The sequence below is a fragment of the Ptychodera flava genome, chromosome 22, assembly GCF_041260155.1.
Source record: "Ptychodera flava strain L36383 chromosome 22, AS_Pfla_20210202, whole genome shotgun sequence".
Classification (NCBI taxonomy): domain Eukaryota; kingdom Metazoa; phylum Hemichordata; class Enteropneusta; family Ptychoderidae; genus Ptychodera; species Ptychodera flava.
In genome coordinates this window covers 17799418-17815538 of record NC_091949.1, presented here as the reverse complement: position 1 = coordinate 17815538, position 16121 = coordinate 17799418, and the positions used below count along the sequence as shown (strand labels likewise).

Sequence of the window (16121 nt, the reverse complement as noted above, 5' to 3'; positions counted from 1 at the left end):
ACCATTATTGTCACTGTCACCATCATTGTCACCATTAATGTCACCATCATTATCATCATCAATGTCACCATTATTGTCACTGTAACCATCACTGTCACCATCACTGTCACCATCATTATCATCATCAATGTCACCATTATTGTCACTGTCACCATCAATGTCACCATCATTATCGCTATCATCGCCACCACTACCACAACAACTACCGTTACAGTCGCCGTCGATATTAGCATCATCATCATCATCATCATCATTCCGTCCTCATACTTATTCTTATCTAATGTCAAGCTCTTCCCTATCATCATTGCAATTCATAAAAAGATTTTGAAAACAAACCATCATTATACCCTTCCTAAGCTTGTTTTCATTAACATGTTTTATTGTCCTTCAGAGTGTTCTGTTTTACGATCAAAAACACATTGTGGGTCTGTTTCCTTTATTCTTGACCGTGGTTTCGAATTGACTATTTACTTGGAAAGAGTGGATAGCATCAACACCCTCCTTAAAACCGATAAATCATTGCCTAGACATTATGAGCCTCCATTTGATTAAAATCAGCCGAAACTTGCCTTCAGTCACACAGTCTTGTGTTTTTATAGTTTCCGTTTTATTGGTTTGACAGAATGGTGTTGTTTTGTGAGCAAAGTTTGACAACTACACAAGGATACGAGCGTGAGCTTCGGAATGGATTAAGCAGAAGACAGAGTAAAGATTGGTAATTTAGCCAATTTTGAAGACCGCTAATCATTTTCACTTCTCGATTTTCTAATTGATACTTTTTACAGTTAGAATTTTCATTGTATTTATATATTCTGGTTTGTTTAGGAGGCGCCGACTCCATAGCTGTTCCCGCTTATACTGTAAAAGGATGAGTAACTTAGATGCCCACAACGACTCTTTGGATCACAGTCCTGTACGCCAAATGGAAACTGGAGCTGTCATACTTGCAGCATGGGGATGACGTCAGCTCAGCCCCTTGTCCTGCCCAATTACGCCATCATTGTTATTGTGTACTACATGTGCTACCGTTGAGGAAATAGTATTGGATGTGCTCGGTGGGGAGAAAAAGGAGTGGTTCTGAGTCAATTCCTGTAAAATATACGCATAGTTCTGGTCTTGCAAACTGTTTATATCATCTTCCTGCATTTTATTATTCGTCAAACCTTATTTTTAACATTTGTGCAGGATATTTTTCCAAGAAATGGATGAAAAGGTTGATGTCCAATACTGGGTAATAGAAACCATATGATGATTTCCGGCATGTTGGCTACAACATCTGTGAATTATGACGTCACTTGTTATGTTGCATCTCTTCCTTGGAATAAGCAGACAAATCGTAGAAATTGTAAAATAATTTCCTTCTTTGACTTGAAATATCAAACTTCAGCACAGGTTTCCGGCCAAAGAGAATAGGCGGGAACATTTTATTGCTTCTCGGTGATGGCACGGGTGAGTATCTGACAGCGAGCGCGCCACGAAGCCAGGTCATAGTTCAGTTGTAATATTTGTGAGAGTCACTCTAAATTTTAACATTGGCAAGGTCAAAAATTTGTCCCTTAAGTCACATGCCTGCTTTGATGGCTTCAAGCTTTGAAAACAATTACGAGTTCAGACAATATTCCACATGCTTTTTGTTCATTGAACGAACTTCGTGGTATCGAGGAACGTCAAACTGCGAACAGCGCAGAGATGGGTCGAAGTTCATGGGGAAAATGGAGCGCAAAAACAAACAGCACTACTTCAACTGTTAAAAGCCACGCTAAATGACCTTAATGTATGTCTGGGGGTGGGAATTAACAAGTGTGAACGGATTTCGGCTCATTTGAGGTCCTAAGTAGCTATCTACAAGTCAGATGTTTCTCCTTTACTATTGAAACCGAGGTTTTCTTTTTAAGGTTAAACACGCCGTTAATACTTGCAGTGCCTCCGTGGCATTTTTCTTCAGCTATACAAAATATAGTTTAGTGCGCAATCTCCACTTCATATTCGTACGACAAGACGGAAACAAACATAGATCAACATGGTTTTCATTTCTGTTAATATCTCAACTTCATCTGCCAGATAAAATAAAAATAGATCTGCTCCGCCATAAGCTTTGTAATTGTGTAATCGCTTTCTCCTCTATTACACCCCAGGATCCCCACTATATTATGCCATTGTCACTTTTATATACATTGATATACATGTAAATTTATAACAGATAGACATACAGACAGGTAGACAGTCACACTTACAGATAGATAGATGGAGAGATAGATAGATCGACTGATTGGTTGATTTATTGACTACGTGATGAAAAGATGATGTAGAGTTAGACACGAACACCGAGACAATAGACTGACAGACAGACAGACAGACAGGTAATTTCAATACATTCATAAGTATCAGAAATGACACGTGTGTAGAATGAAGGTTGCAGCTCTCGAATTACTCTTTCTGAATTCTACCCTCCTTCTCTCCCCCCCCCCCCCCAAACATACATGAACGTGCGTCTGTACATGTTATTAATACGTGTTCAACCTTCCTTTTGTATGTCAGACTTACCCATTGACAGGATCCACGACGATACTGCGTGGCTGCAGGGCCAGGTGTGTCAGGGTTTGTCTGTGGTTCCCGTCTAGCGTACTCATTTCAATATTGTTGTTCAGCGCATCTGTCCAGTAGATGTTATCGTGAATCCAATCCACCGCCAAGTCCACGGCCGTGACGTCACCCAGTTTCAAAATATCCTGGTAGGAGTGAATTTAAATTGCGAATAATTCAACCGAACGGTGGTGTCAACATGGGATGTGATACGTCAAACAGAACATATGGAAACTTTATTTCCATTGAAAAGGGGTCAGCATTTTTTCCCACTCACAAGATGATACAGAAAGTTCGTAAACATAATGAAAAACAGCGTTTACTCCAATAATGGTTCACATTATCATTAATTAACACGCTCTGTTGGTTTATTTCTTCACTGTTTGCTTGTTTTAAATTTTTTCCTCAGCTAGTCATTGAGGCCAACAACATGCGGAAATTGTTTGAATCTGGCACACATGCACGCCAGCCTATGCATTATATACGATACGCTGAACACCACACGTGCAGCCATTGTTTAGATCTCGGCTGTACAACGGCAATACAACTGATAAGATCTATTTCTTAATGTAATGTTTTTTCTATTAAGCTTCTGTTGATCCAAACCCCGATAATTAATTCAACTGTCACTATCTCAGATTTCATCGAGCAGAGCCTGGTCTGTTTTTATCGTACATCTGTTTACTGCAAACGGTCGAAAAACGCATGGCAGAGTGACACTCCGCAAGTGGGTCGTGCCCCTGAGCGCCACCCCGAGGGTTAATTCCCGTCTTTTGGATGTCATAAAAGCATATATTTTCGCCATCGTTCTCATTTTGATTGACAGCCTGAAATGCGATAAACAAGCGGCAAATGGACACCCGGTTTGCGTTAAGTGACGGCTGTTCCGTTACTCGGATTTTGCCTTCAAGAGGAAGTCAAGTGCAACTGCTACCGGTCTGAGCAGTGATTTCATGACGTGGAATGTTCGATGCAAGCCAAGGATAGGAAATGCGGTATCAACAAGTCCTCTTTTCTGAGAAACGGGGGTGTGGCGTTTTCTGAGTAAAACCACAGATTTCATAACAGTGAATCTGATCGAAGTCTGTGTGGAACAAATTAGAGCGAGATCATTTGGTGCTAAATATTGTATTTCAGAACTGGTTCTTCGCACATGGCGCATTGACTTTTGATTTGCCAAAGCGTTCAATCAATGCAGGTCAGAGCGTACGTTTGTAAAGGCAACTGCACAATTCTCGGCTGATGCATTTGGGTAACTGCAAACTTTATGTTAGGTTGGATAGCTCCGGATACCTTGTACACATGCTGAAGTCAAATTCTAGGCTGAACTTTGAAGCCCAAATTGGCAAATTAACATTAGCTGGAAATGTATATGCTCGTTCAATGACAGCTGTTCTAGATCAGGTGCTTCAGTTTGTTTTTCTTGCAACGAAACACGTGTGTCACATTTACTTAGGGGAGGACCATTGATTTCTGGGGATTGAGGATTTTTAAGAAAACATTGTCTACGGGTGAAGGGGAAAAGAAATTGATTTGATTCAGTAAAATGGCTTGAGAAAAAAATAGACAATAGAAAGTAAATTGATGTCACCGTGACAGAAAGTCAAATTTGTTGCCCATACTCGTTTCCTAGACACACAGCAACCAAATGTCTCTTCCTCAGTGCAGCCAATGTACGGATAAAACTTAAGGGAAAATTTTTCCTGGTAGATTCATTAACTTAAAAAAATTCCACATTTTCGAGCATTTATGTCTCTCTTTAACATGAGTAGACTCATGAAAACTGATGCCTCGCACGTCGTTATGTTTATATGTGGCCGCTTAAACAATCAAATTCTCTCTTGGAGCAACCTAATGATCATTTCATAATCAATAAACCTCCATTGTGCCATTTAAAAAAGGTGACTGCACTCTTGTACGCACATCTCGTGCTAAATATAGTCCATCCTATGGTTTGACCCAAACCCAATGTTATCTACGGTGATCGAGGACCTGCTCACAGGGAATTGGGGGGGTGGGGTGGGGGTGGGGGGGTTTACAAGGTCACGTGACCAAGATCACTTGCTTGACTGTCGATATTCCATTATGTTAAGTAGAATGCGTCAGGGATATTTTTTCTGGCACGTCCCATATCAGGTCTACTGTTTTTGTAAACTTATTTCGGTGTCTGTGGAATAAATGAAGCTTTTGCTGTCTCGTTTTTGTGAAAATCGAAAACTTTAATTTTCCCAATAGAGTAAACGCAGGACCGGCGGCCATTTTGAATTTCAAATATCAGTAAATTGTAGGCAGTTTGTTCGTCTAATCCAAAACAATTCACATAATGACTCCTGATTTTTATTTGGGAAAGACAAATTTCGAGTTTCCATGACGAAATTTTGAGCAAAAGTTTTTAAACGCTCCGAGAGGCGCGTATTACCTTAAAGTACGAACAAAATTACGCATTCGAGGCAAAAGATTTATTCGCAAAAAAGGGTTACTGATAATAGTAACTTTCAATGTTCACCTGTTTTTGAGTTCCATCCAGGAGAGCTTTGTAGAGAATATTGTCCATGTCGTCCAACCAAAATATGGTCTCGTACTGGAAGTGGTAGTCAATGGCAACAGCTTTGCCAAGGTTATTGGCCAGTGCCCTATGACCCGTGCCCTCGGGTCGCAGTGTGTATATGTCTGTGCCCTGACTGAAGATCAGGTAAAATGGAGGACCTGGGATGGAGTATAGAAAACACAATTGTAAAATTTGAAATATGGGTGATATAATAGATGTGTTAAATCCTATATAGATGATGATATGGCCCTTTACACACTAAAGCCGTGATGAGAAATTTATGATGCGACCCTGGAGATCGTACCACCACCCAAATTTTGCCTCGTAAATGTAATTCATATTTTGCAGTTTTACATAAACACCCCTCTTGATGGCTATAAAACGTTAGTATCTGTACTGATGTGATAAAAGAGTAGATTTTCGTACTTCCGAAATACATCAATTCCGAGTACCTTTTTGAGAAATAAAAATAAATCCACGTCCACTGGAACTCTGATATCTGCTACTGATATTTGCACCGATAGTTTTTTTTTTCTCTTTTATTATAAAAAATCAAGTATTGCAGAACTACATTAATGTATTACGGTAGAAAGTCACATAAAGAATTTACAAAAGGTTGTGAATTCTCTCGTAAATTTTCATTACATCAGGTCTAGTACTCATTGTCTTTACTACATTGTAACGTATAGTAATTTTTTTTAAAGTAAAATTCCAATTGGAATATTTGTTTCTGATATCCAATATTTATGTATGCACCATTTTCCTAATAAAATTAGAAGTTGCATAACGTATTACAATGTCTGGGGATGACCATGTTTTCAATGGGGTCACCAACATTTCAATGATGGTGTGATTTTCACCCTTTCTCCAATAAATCTACAAATTACATTTTCAATCTTTCCCAACATCCTCAGAGTCAACTTGATGACAAAGAGGACAATACATAGAGTCTTTCAATTTCCAAAATATAAATATTTGTTGCATGGCAATACACGTAGAAGAAGTTCCATTAAAATTCTCTCAGTTTTGTCTCCTTGGTTGCACTGAAACTTGTTTCCAGATGCTGCTATGACTGTTACTGTTTCTGGCTGTGTCATTTAAATAATTTGCACCGATAGTTTGGACACAAGATTGATGATGTGTGCAATAGTTACTAGAAATTTGGATATTGCAGACTTAAAACTGCATCTACCATGATTTTGCCGAAGTTATAAAACACGGATCGGATTTGCTCATGAACACTGCCGCCAAAGGTAAACTTGTTCTGCTCTAATAAGCGCATCTGACAAAAGGACGCGCAAAAAGACGACTGCAGCAGTGACGTCACGAAACCGGCGCCCTTACGTTGGGAAAAGACTCACCCTTCTAAGGTCACGTTCTTTGAAACATTGTCTGCGGGTCAAAAGTAATATGTAAGGGCGATCCGATCAGCTGGAAAAAAATCACTGAAATGTATTCCCCTTATGTTGTAAACACAAATGACAAAATGAAGTGTATTTTTCCATATTTTTTTTCTGATCGTTTTTCTCACTACAATCTGGCACGGAGGGGTTGAATTGTCGCGTTGGCACACCTAAACATCTGTCGTCTGCAATGGAATTATGGACGATGTGACCGCAATGTAACGAGGCCAGGACATTCACTGACTCCCGTGGCTTTAAGCTATCTATAATATGTCGCTGAATTTCTTAGGTATGAAATCATTGCGATTCTAACCCTAAGTAAACTTTGCAGTCTCGCATCACACGGGATCACATTGCCTGCCGGCTAAACTTACACCCTGTCTCTAACTAACGACGAGAGAGGTGACAGCGACACCTGATAAACATCGTCAGCTTGACGGGCAAAGATGACTGTATCATACTTTAATTCAGAGTACACACCTCATCATAAGCAGTGATGAAGAAACGCATTCCTATGCTCTGACGACGAAAGATGATTCAGGCAAGTCATTGCTTTATCAGCAAACGTCAACAACCTTAAATGACACACAGCATCCCTATACTATATGAAATTACAGACAGTGATCATATGGGTCAGTCTGCAACTCCAGTAACGAAAGTATTAAAACTGTCACTGTTTACTATATGAGTTCGTTTTACCACACGGAATGGTGCGAAGGACGGGTCACAAAACTATTAAAATGAAATAACGTACGATTCAGTTTCAAATAAGTCTTGATTGCAAACATCGAGTGAACACATGCCGGGGCAAAGGTCACGTGCCACCTGACTGGTAACTCACTGTTAGTTTTGAAGAAACATGAAATTGAAATATTTGAACGAGGCTGAGCTGCACGAATGAGGCTTGGTTGATAATGGACACTATATCTAAGAAAGCTGGGCTGATATAATAATAAAGTGTCTAAGTTTTTTAAAATTTTACCCTATGATTGCGTCATTTCTGATTTCTAAAATGATGATACAAGTCAACTGAGATGTCAGGGCACTTTGATAAACGACCACTTTACGAGAATAACAAGCGTATCATCTGACATGGAAAAGTGACAAACATAGTCAAACGATAAGCGACTTTTGTGAGTGTCTAAACGAAAGAGGCACATCGTTAATATTGCCCGCCTGATTGACTAATAAACTGAGCATTTGAGGTTAAGGACCAGGGATGTTTACACATGTTTTCAAATCACCGTTTCACGGTAACTGACCTAAAAATCTCCATGTTGTACATTTCCTATGAGCACTATACTTGAATTACAAAAATCAATTTCGCTTTGTAACAGCTTGGCCAATATTTCGCTTCTACTTAAAATGTGCATTGCTAGGGGTTTTTACCTAAAAACGTTTACGTTTCACGTCATTCTGATAACATAGAAATCGTTTATTTCGAAAATGTGTATTTTGCAATTAAGCAGGTGATGAAATCACTTATCTTCGCCTTCCCGTAAACACCCTCGATTAGCGTAATGGTGTTTAGTGTGAACATGGTCCGACTATGGGTACCAGCTGCAATTTTTCGTCCCTGCACAGAGCTCTCTGATTTCTGTTTTCTTTTTTTGAAATTGTATATTTTAATGCGTCGCCGACATAACTGAATTAACTCTGTTGGCAAAACATACGGTTGTGTGTCGCTCCAGGGAGAGGGAAAGGCGGGAACAGGAGGAGGAAACTTGCAGAGACAGGGGAAGAGAAAGTCGGTGAAGTGGTGTGAAATTGGCGCAGACAGGAAGACAAACAGACATTCGCGGGAAATATTAACACGGAATTGTGGGTGGAGGGTTGGACAGGTCCAGAAATGTATCACATGGCGAGCAAGTCGGTGGGAAAGGTGAATGAAGTTAAACTTGGCGGGGATTCAGTGCCAGAGTCTTCCGGGTCGGGATCAAGCGATGAAGTTGAATGTTACTGACCTTCAGCTCGGCATGTCCACCTGTCGCTGTCGAGGTAGTATCCATGGTAACAACTGCACTGGTAAGAGCCTTCCGTATTGGTGCAGATCTGGGAACACTGGCCAAGGTTGCCGCTGCATTCGTCAATATCTGGTAAAATTTACAAGAAGAATAATTATCATTTCAATATATCAAATAAGCTGTTTGTTTTCGTTTTGCTTTTGCATATATAGAAAATGCTTTTCAATGGTCTCTGACGCAGCTTCACCTAAGCTTATCAGATGTGTGCGCAGAGTATGAAACTTCAGTCATGGAAAACTGAGCATGCGCATCAACTTATTCTTTTTAAAGTTCGTTGTGTTAAAAAACGTCGGCAATTTAAACTTACAAAAACCTATTACAGTTACTGTCGTTTATCTTGTATAAGGGAAGTTCAAATTAATATGCACAACTCTTATCATTGAGACGATATCCCCGCATCCGCCAATGATTATTTGAATTCGAATCCCCTATAGGTGTTTTTTGACCACATCATAAAGATATTACTACAAAGGCGCTGCTTTAATTTTGCTGATACTATTCACTGTCACTCTTTCCTTTCAATAATGACACTCACTGTCTTTATGATACATTCAGATTTTAAGGCACACTATTTATATGATACATATGGCCACATTTCAATAACACAAGCTATAATTGACGACGACGCTTTTTTTCTTTAACATACATTGCGCCTATAATGGCATTCAAATGAGAATGCCTCGTTTCGACTTCTAAACCAGTCCGATTCTTGTACAATGTGGTCTTACTAGCAATGTTAGTCATGTGGTCAAATTATTGTGTCGTGTGCCAACGAACCGCATTCAAGTCTTGGAAAACTAAGCACACTGAAGCAATTACAACAACAGTATTTTATGTAGTTTCTGCGTTTGACAACACACCGAAAAAGTACGAAGGGTTACAGCTAAGATCACTTAAATCTCTCCTGATATGTAACTCAAAAGAAAACAAAATAGCAGAAAAGAATGCTAAAGTTTCCATTTGAATATATGTGAACGGAGAAGATCTGTACAGTAAAACTGGTCCAGTATCTATGGCGCATTACTGCTCTGTATACCCATAGACCCCAGAGGAAACGAGTACTAGACAATAAGCTAACCTGATGATATAGATTATGATCTTATGCATGTTAGGCCCAAACTCTCATTATATTCAAATTTTATTGGATTCCCGGCGATGCCAGTATGGCAGTGACATTTTATTCGTTGTAATGGACCACTGGATGAAATCTTAAGTCTTCTGAAAAAAAATTCACAAAAAGATAGGTTTTCACTTCGTTGCGTAATCGGAGCAGGTCCTGGACAAGTCCTTGCTTGCGGCAGTGGCATTGAATCTTCAGTGAAAATAAGTACAAATAAACGCGATGTGATCAGTGACTAATATTGCCGAGTGCAAGCAAGCTGTCTTTTGGTCTGGTTGGTTGCTCTGTGGGACAGTGAGCGAGGACAACATTGGTTTGGTTCTAATGTTACCATGCACGTCTTGCTTGAAGCTTCATTGGTGTAACACTCTCGCGAGCTAGAGCTTTTTTTTCTGCTCCTCGAACCTACACAAAAACTAACCGGTTGAAAGAGTAGCTGTTGCCGTAAAGAGGTGTGTAGTTTACGACGATGTGGTGAAATTGCAGCTATGGAAGACGGTGAAATTGTAGGCGGCTGAAGGCACGTTTAGTCAACCGCACAAGTCAACTGCACTTTCGGCCTATAACAACTGTCTCAAATGACATAGCGTTTAAGAAAATCTAAATTGCAACCTTTTCCTTTAAGGCTTTCAAAACTGAAATTACACGAGAGAATTACCATTGATTTAGATATAGCTTCAAACACCCGATGTAAATATATACATAGCCCCAGTTGGTAAGTTGAAAATCATCTGTCTTTTCTTCACGCCAACAGGTGTGTTACAAACGTCTTCCCATTTCATACTAACTGACTTTACGTGTATGCTAAGGAGCTTCAAATCAACTAGGAAGTAAAGTTGAAGAGATTTGGTTTTGCAATGAAATAAGGCCCCCAAGCCACCGACGCCGTCTGTGTAAAATCATCGTTGAATATGCATTGTGAAGGTTTTCTCACGTGTCTGGGCAATGGAGTGCACTGGTTTTGTTTATATACGATATCAGGTTAAGCAAGAGGTGTAATTGTTTGGGTCCTTTTAAAACAAATATTGTGCATTGAAGGGGTGGTGGGCGAATTCCTGGACATTCCACCGAACCATGCATTTACTAATATTGACTATATTACTTGCGATCCAGATAAGAACACTACGATGCGAAATGCGTAAGTCTGCAATTCGAGTCTTGAGAACTCTAAACTCTTCCTATACTCTCTGTAAGACGATCGCCTGAAGCAGTGCAGACGTCGCGGTTTGAAAGGGACATAACTGTGTGTAACCTTTGACAACAATGACATTGATTTTGTTGTTTAAAATCAATGAATCTTGAATATTCTTCTCCAAAACTTGCATTGAAATGGGAAAAAAAGTTCGAGCTTTGAAAGCACGATAAATCGTGCACAACATACTATGTTGTGATTGACAAATTAGTTCTGGTTCGGACAAAATTTGGGGTATCAACGATAACATTCTACATTAGACACATATACATATATATAGATTATCAAGTTGTATACTATCGGAAACAAGACATGAACCGAAAGTACGAATGAAACACTTTATTTCACAGACAGAACAAATGTACTGAAGTACGCGCTGTCTGAGTTTTAAAAAAGATATATGAAAAAATGTGATTGAACGTCGATTTATCTCGATTTAAGTGCGCTAAATTATTGGCTGGGTAAAATCTGCTGCGACTCAAAGTTGGCCAAGTCAGGGCTTCACATTTAGCCAGACTAGTGCTTTGCTGAAGTGCATTGTTGTCAAAGGGCCAACTCTCAATTCAAGTTACGCTGGAAAGCGTTCTCTGTGTCAACAGCTTTAAATATACCCCTCCTGGTGACCAATGATTTCCGTCAATGCATCCGAGCAGTTGCCGTAAAGGGGTGTGTCTATTTTTTACGGCGATGGTGTAATGATGCAGCATGATAATATTGGTGACGTATATGAACGCGCAACAATAGCACTATACAAGGCGCCAATCAAATGCCAAATCTCGCGAATCTGTGATTTTGATTTTGTCACAGCAATACGAATAGAGAAGGCCGAAGTGTCAGAGCTCTACCAACTAGCATCCATGGAATATCGGAGCTGCAGCTCAAAATATAAGCGGCAGTGTAAGAGTAGCAGTTTGAGATACTGTTATTGATTGAGATACTGTTATTGATTATGTAACACGTGAAAATAGATGTTGTCCAACCCTAGAAATGAGCGAATCAGTGAAAAACGATATCAAGGCTTCGTCATACAGGAAATTACATCAGTTGTCACTATTTTTAGCATATCTGTCTGACCGCATTCGTCACACCAGCATCTACGCAAACAGGCACACATGGGCCGATAAGGCAGCATGTCACAGTTGTGTTTACAGTTAACTGGTGTTCGCGCTCACCACACAATCTTTGACAAGTCCTTGCGAAAAACACTTTTTCTTTTAGAATTCTATTTTTCGTGATGAATGTACAATTACTAATACCAGCAAAATGTTAGTAAACATTCCTGAGCAAATTTAATGCCATGAGTCGAAACATAAAGGTTGTGTTTGTCTGAGTCACACACTCATTGCGCAAATAACCGCATGAATTACAGCATATTGGCAGCTGGTTAGTCACCAATTTAGAGCGCCCCCACTGCCGGGCAACCTGGCTCTAGTAAAAGCGCAAAGAGAAGTACACTAAAATCATTTTGAAAGTTCAAGTTGGCGGGGTAGCTGTCCAGTGTGTGACGTAAGCAGACTAATTAGAGCGCTTGCGTTCCAGATGCGCGCTAATAACAAGAAATATAAGAAAATAAACAATTGATTCAATTACATCGCAACAAGAAAGCAGAACACAACCCTTGTTTATCTGGAAACAGAAGTGTTGCTACACTTGTGGCATGACTTAACATTCGAGCCCTCTAGTGCAAAAACAACTTCTTAGACCCTTTTCTGATCTGGGAGTTTCGCGCAGTGTCAACTGTCTATTGCCTCTTCAACATTATAGTTACAGGAAAACAAACAAAAAAATCCTACCTTCGCACTTGCCCTCGGGAGCTGTGTACCCAGAGGGACAAACTTTCTGTCCGCCCGTTTGCCATAACGTCAGAGACAGAAAAATAATTGACAGGAGACCTACAAAATATAAACAGCAAAGTTTTTATCAGATAAACAATAAACGGTTGTTGTGTATGTGTGTTACATAATCGTAAATTGTTAGTAAATTGCTCAAGCGTGTGGGCTAATTAATCGCGCGAAATTGATTTTATCAGCTATTAAAAGCTAAACATAAACCGTTTCATTTTGAAATCAAAACTGGAGTCAAAGGTCAATGCACCCTGAAAGAACTTTCCTGTAAATAGGGTGTCTCTTTCCGATCCATGGGCTCTACTATTAAAAACGACACGTTCCTCCCGCTGCGCACGGATATTGCACCAGTACTGAAGTAGTCGGCAACGGGGGAAAAAGGCGGTATTTAGAAGGCCAAACGTTTGACATGCGATCAAAACCCTGCAGGGAGGGACAAAGTTCCCCAGCCGAAAAATTTCATATGGCGGTGTTAATAAAATTCGACATGATTAAAAATTGATGAAACGTTGCGGGTCTTGTTTGTAACTGCGCTCCATATATTACTTCAGTGAAAGACAGGGGAACAACAAAGGACCCACTACGGTTCAGCAAGATCTCATGATTTTACAAGGTAAAGCTACCCTGGATTTACATCTCCCGGGGGGTTTTCATATCCGCAGTAGAGAAGATATGCTGTACTATGGGATAAGGGCAGGAAAGGAAGGGGACTAGGGGCCATAGCAATGTGCGGGACATTATTATACTCTGTCAGTCAGTTGCATTCGATTTTTGTGCCTTGCGCACAGATTTATGTGCGAGAGGTGACCCGTATACCTACCTTTAGAACTAAACCCCCAAAGACCTGCCGGCTGGCCGAGTAATACAACCGCCGGAGACGCACGCCCGCCCACAACTGTGAATCATTCGATTCAAAAGGAATCGTAAAAAAAAATTCCTCAAAAGTTTAATTAACCCAATTTATCAGAATAGACAGTTTTCAATGAACAGAAAAGTCGAAAGAACAATTTCAGGCAGATTTTAGACAGAGATAGGAGTGTGGTTCCATCAAACTGCACCTTTAGTCTCCATTCCTTAAAACACAACTCAGAGCATGGCCAACTCGCTATAGAAAGTTCCACAAGAAACACTGCCCCAGGGACATCCGATCTTGATTAGAGTTTGTAATCTTTTCCAAGTTACGGGGAAAGCGTGGAACAAAATTACACCGTGAAATTAGCACGCCGACGTAATTATTAGCAGCTCGTTGGCGTCCACGCAAGTTATGTTGTCAGTTTCTTGGACATATGTGAGGGACAGGCGCGAACACGGTCATTTCCTGTCAAGGCAGGAACCGTCACCATCCCCGCCAATGAACCCTGTGTGTACATTTCTGGACACGAAACACTACTACAGCTTGTCATTGGTGTTTAGTCATAAGTCATGACTTGGTGCGTGTCATAGTAAACCTACCACTGGCCGTTAAATGTTCATAGACGGTAAAAGAAGACCTTCCCAAACCATTAGCACCCCTGTTAACTATGATGGGGACCTTGGTTCCGGCCTTGTTGGCGTTCAGGAGGGCCTCAGTAAATGTCTGGACAAGCGCGGTTAAAATGCAGGGTGTCAGATACACACACTCTCTCTCTCTCTCTCTCTCTCTCTCTCTCTCTCTCTCTCTCGTCGAAGGTTTCCATGAGAAATCACAATTCCCATTGACATACCATGAAGCATCCTGCCTACAAAGAGTTACGGAGCAGTGTTCCTTACCCTCCGTGACTGACAGCGTGTAGTCAATCAAATTTCGAGTGAATTTCAGAAAGTCCTGTTTGCCCACAGACAAGCCCCTGGTTTATCAAAGCATTGTTACTCGATCTCAGAAAGCGTAACCAGACCGAAGTGAAAAGTTTAGAAACGGCTTCCAGCGGATTTGACATTCTAAACGACTCAACAAGAAAGACAAACTGTCAATAAACTAATTACGCACAGTTGCTGGTTAGCCGGACGACATCTATGACACGGAAAATAAAAAAAACTTTTCGGCGTTGTAGGGACTTTCCCAAATACAGCTAATCACAAGCGACTGTGTAACTACGTAAGGCTATCCGCGTGAATATACGTGAAGGTACAGATCGCGGAGTATAAGGATTGTTATGAAAATAAAGAATAAAAACTCACCTGATCTCACAAATGATGATTTCCATAGGACTAGATACATCATAATCCACTGCAGGTAAATCCGGAGTAAAATATCCCGAACTGGAACGAAAAAAAAGACACTCTCTAGAAATATTCAACACTTTCCGCTGGTAAGGTTTGAGAAGCACACTGAAGGAAGCCAATGTGTAGACTGCCTCAGCTGGTCTTGGGAGTGTTAATAGAAAACAGCTGGAAACCCAATCCCACGCAGCCACCCCTCCGACCAGGAATGGAGCGGCTCTCAGGCCGCGCGCTCAAGCCAAGCTTGAACTCTAACGGCTAGGAAATCAACACATCTGATGGACTTTCTCCGCCAGAAGTCCTGTCTGCGTGGAAAATAATGTGCGCGAAATTAACAAAGAAAATTGAAAGCCACGAAACATAGAGGCGAAGATTTTGCCGAGTAGCGAGACTATTTCAACCTCGATTAGGGAGCTGTTTGGGTAATTGTTTAATTCTCCGTCCTCCCTGTTATTCATCAATCTTTGGCGTTGTTTATTTGTGTTTCACGTCATAGGGCTGCAGCGGGCCGGATGCCCCTCAGTCGCCTTGAGATTTTCCGTGAGTAAGCAGTAGCTGCATTGTGATGCACGCGACAAGGTGATCGCCTTTTCAATAAATGTGCACCGCAAATTTCAAATATAAACACAGAACACAATAAATTTGCATATCGTTGACAGAAAACGAAAACCACACCGATTGCTCCATATTTTGCCTTCGCGTTTTCTCCGTTCATGTTAATATTCCTTTGAGTACAGCATGAAAATGTAAAATGCAAAGCTCGTGGGCATTTTTTGGTTTCCTTTAGTTCGGGGGTCCGGTCCAATTTTCTTCGCTTTCGTAACTCAATATGTTGACATTATGGTAAAACATATCCGCTCTCGTACAAATGAGTACAATTGCGTGAATTGTAAACCATCTAAACCTGAACCTTGCCACAAGGCCTGCTTCCACGCCAGACACTGGAAAGGTCATCTTTTTGTGCCAGTTTTCCCAGTTTCTTAAGACATGTGCTGCGTTCTTTAAACCCATTCTTTTTTGCATTCGGCATGTACAAACGCTAACCTGAGTCGGCGTTCCGCACTGTTAACAAATTGAAGGAAATGTTGGTTTACGTTTATACCACCAAAGTACCAAATTTCTGTTAAAATAGAGAGGAAACGGGCCAAAAGAATTTTAAAAAGTATTTGTTCATCTTCGAAATTTCGGCGCGGTACCTAAAATCTTTG

General features: G+C 40.5%; 1 protein-coding gene across 1 annotated transcript in view; it reads right to left on the bottom strand.

The window, feature by feature from the left end:
- LOC139122845 (low-density lipoprotein receptor-related protein 4-like) overlaps nt 1-16121 on the bottom strand; it is a 66303-nt gene that overhangs the window by 15514 nt on the left and 34668 nt on the right. Inside the window, exons 2-6 of the mRNA XM_070688656.1 lie at nt 14872-14952; nt 12664-12762; nt 8499-8627; nt 5090-5289; nt 2545-2729 (exon numbers count right to left, since the gene is read on the bottom strand). Of these exons, the coding sequence (XP_070544757.1) occupies nt 2545-2729; nt 5090-5289; nt 8499-8627; nt 12664-12762; nt 14872-14952 (694 nt within the window). The remainder of the gene's footprint in view (nt 1-2544; nt 2730-5089; nt 5290-8498; nt 8628-12663; nt 12763-14871; nt 14953-16121) is intronic.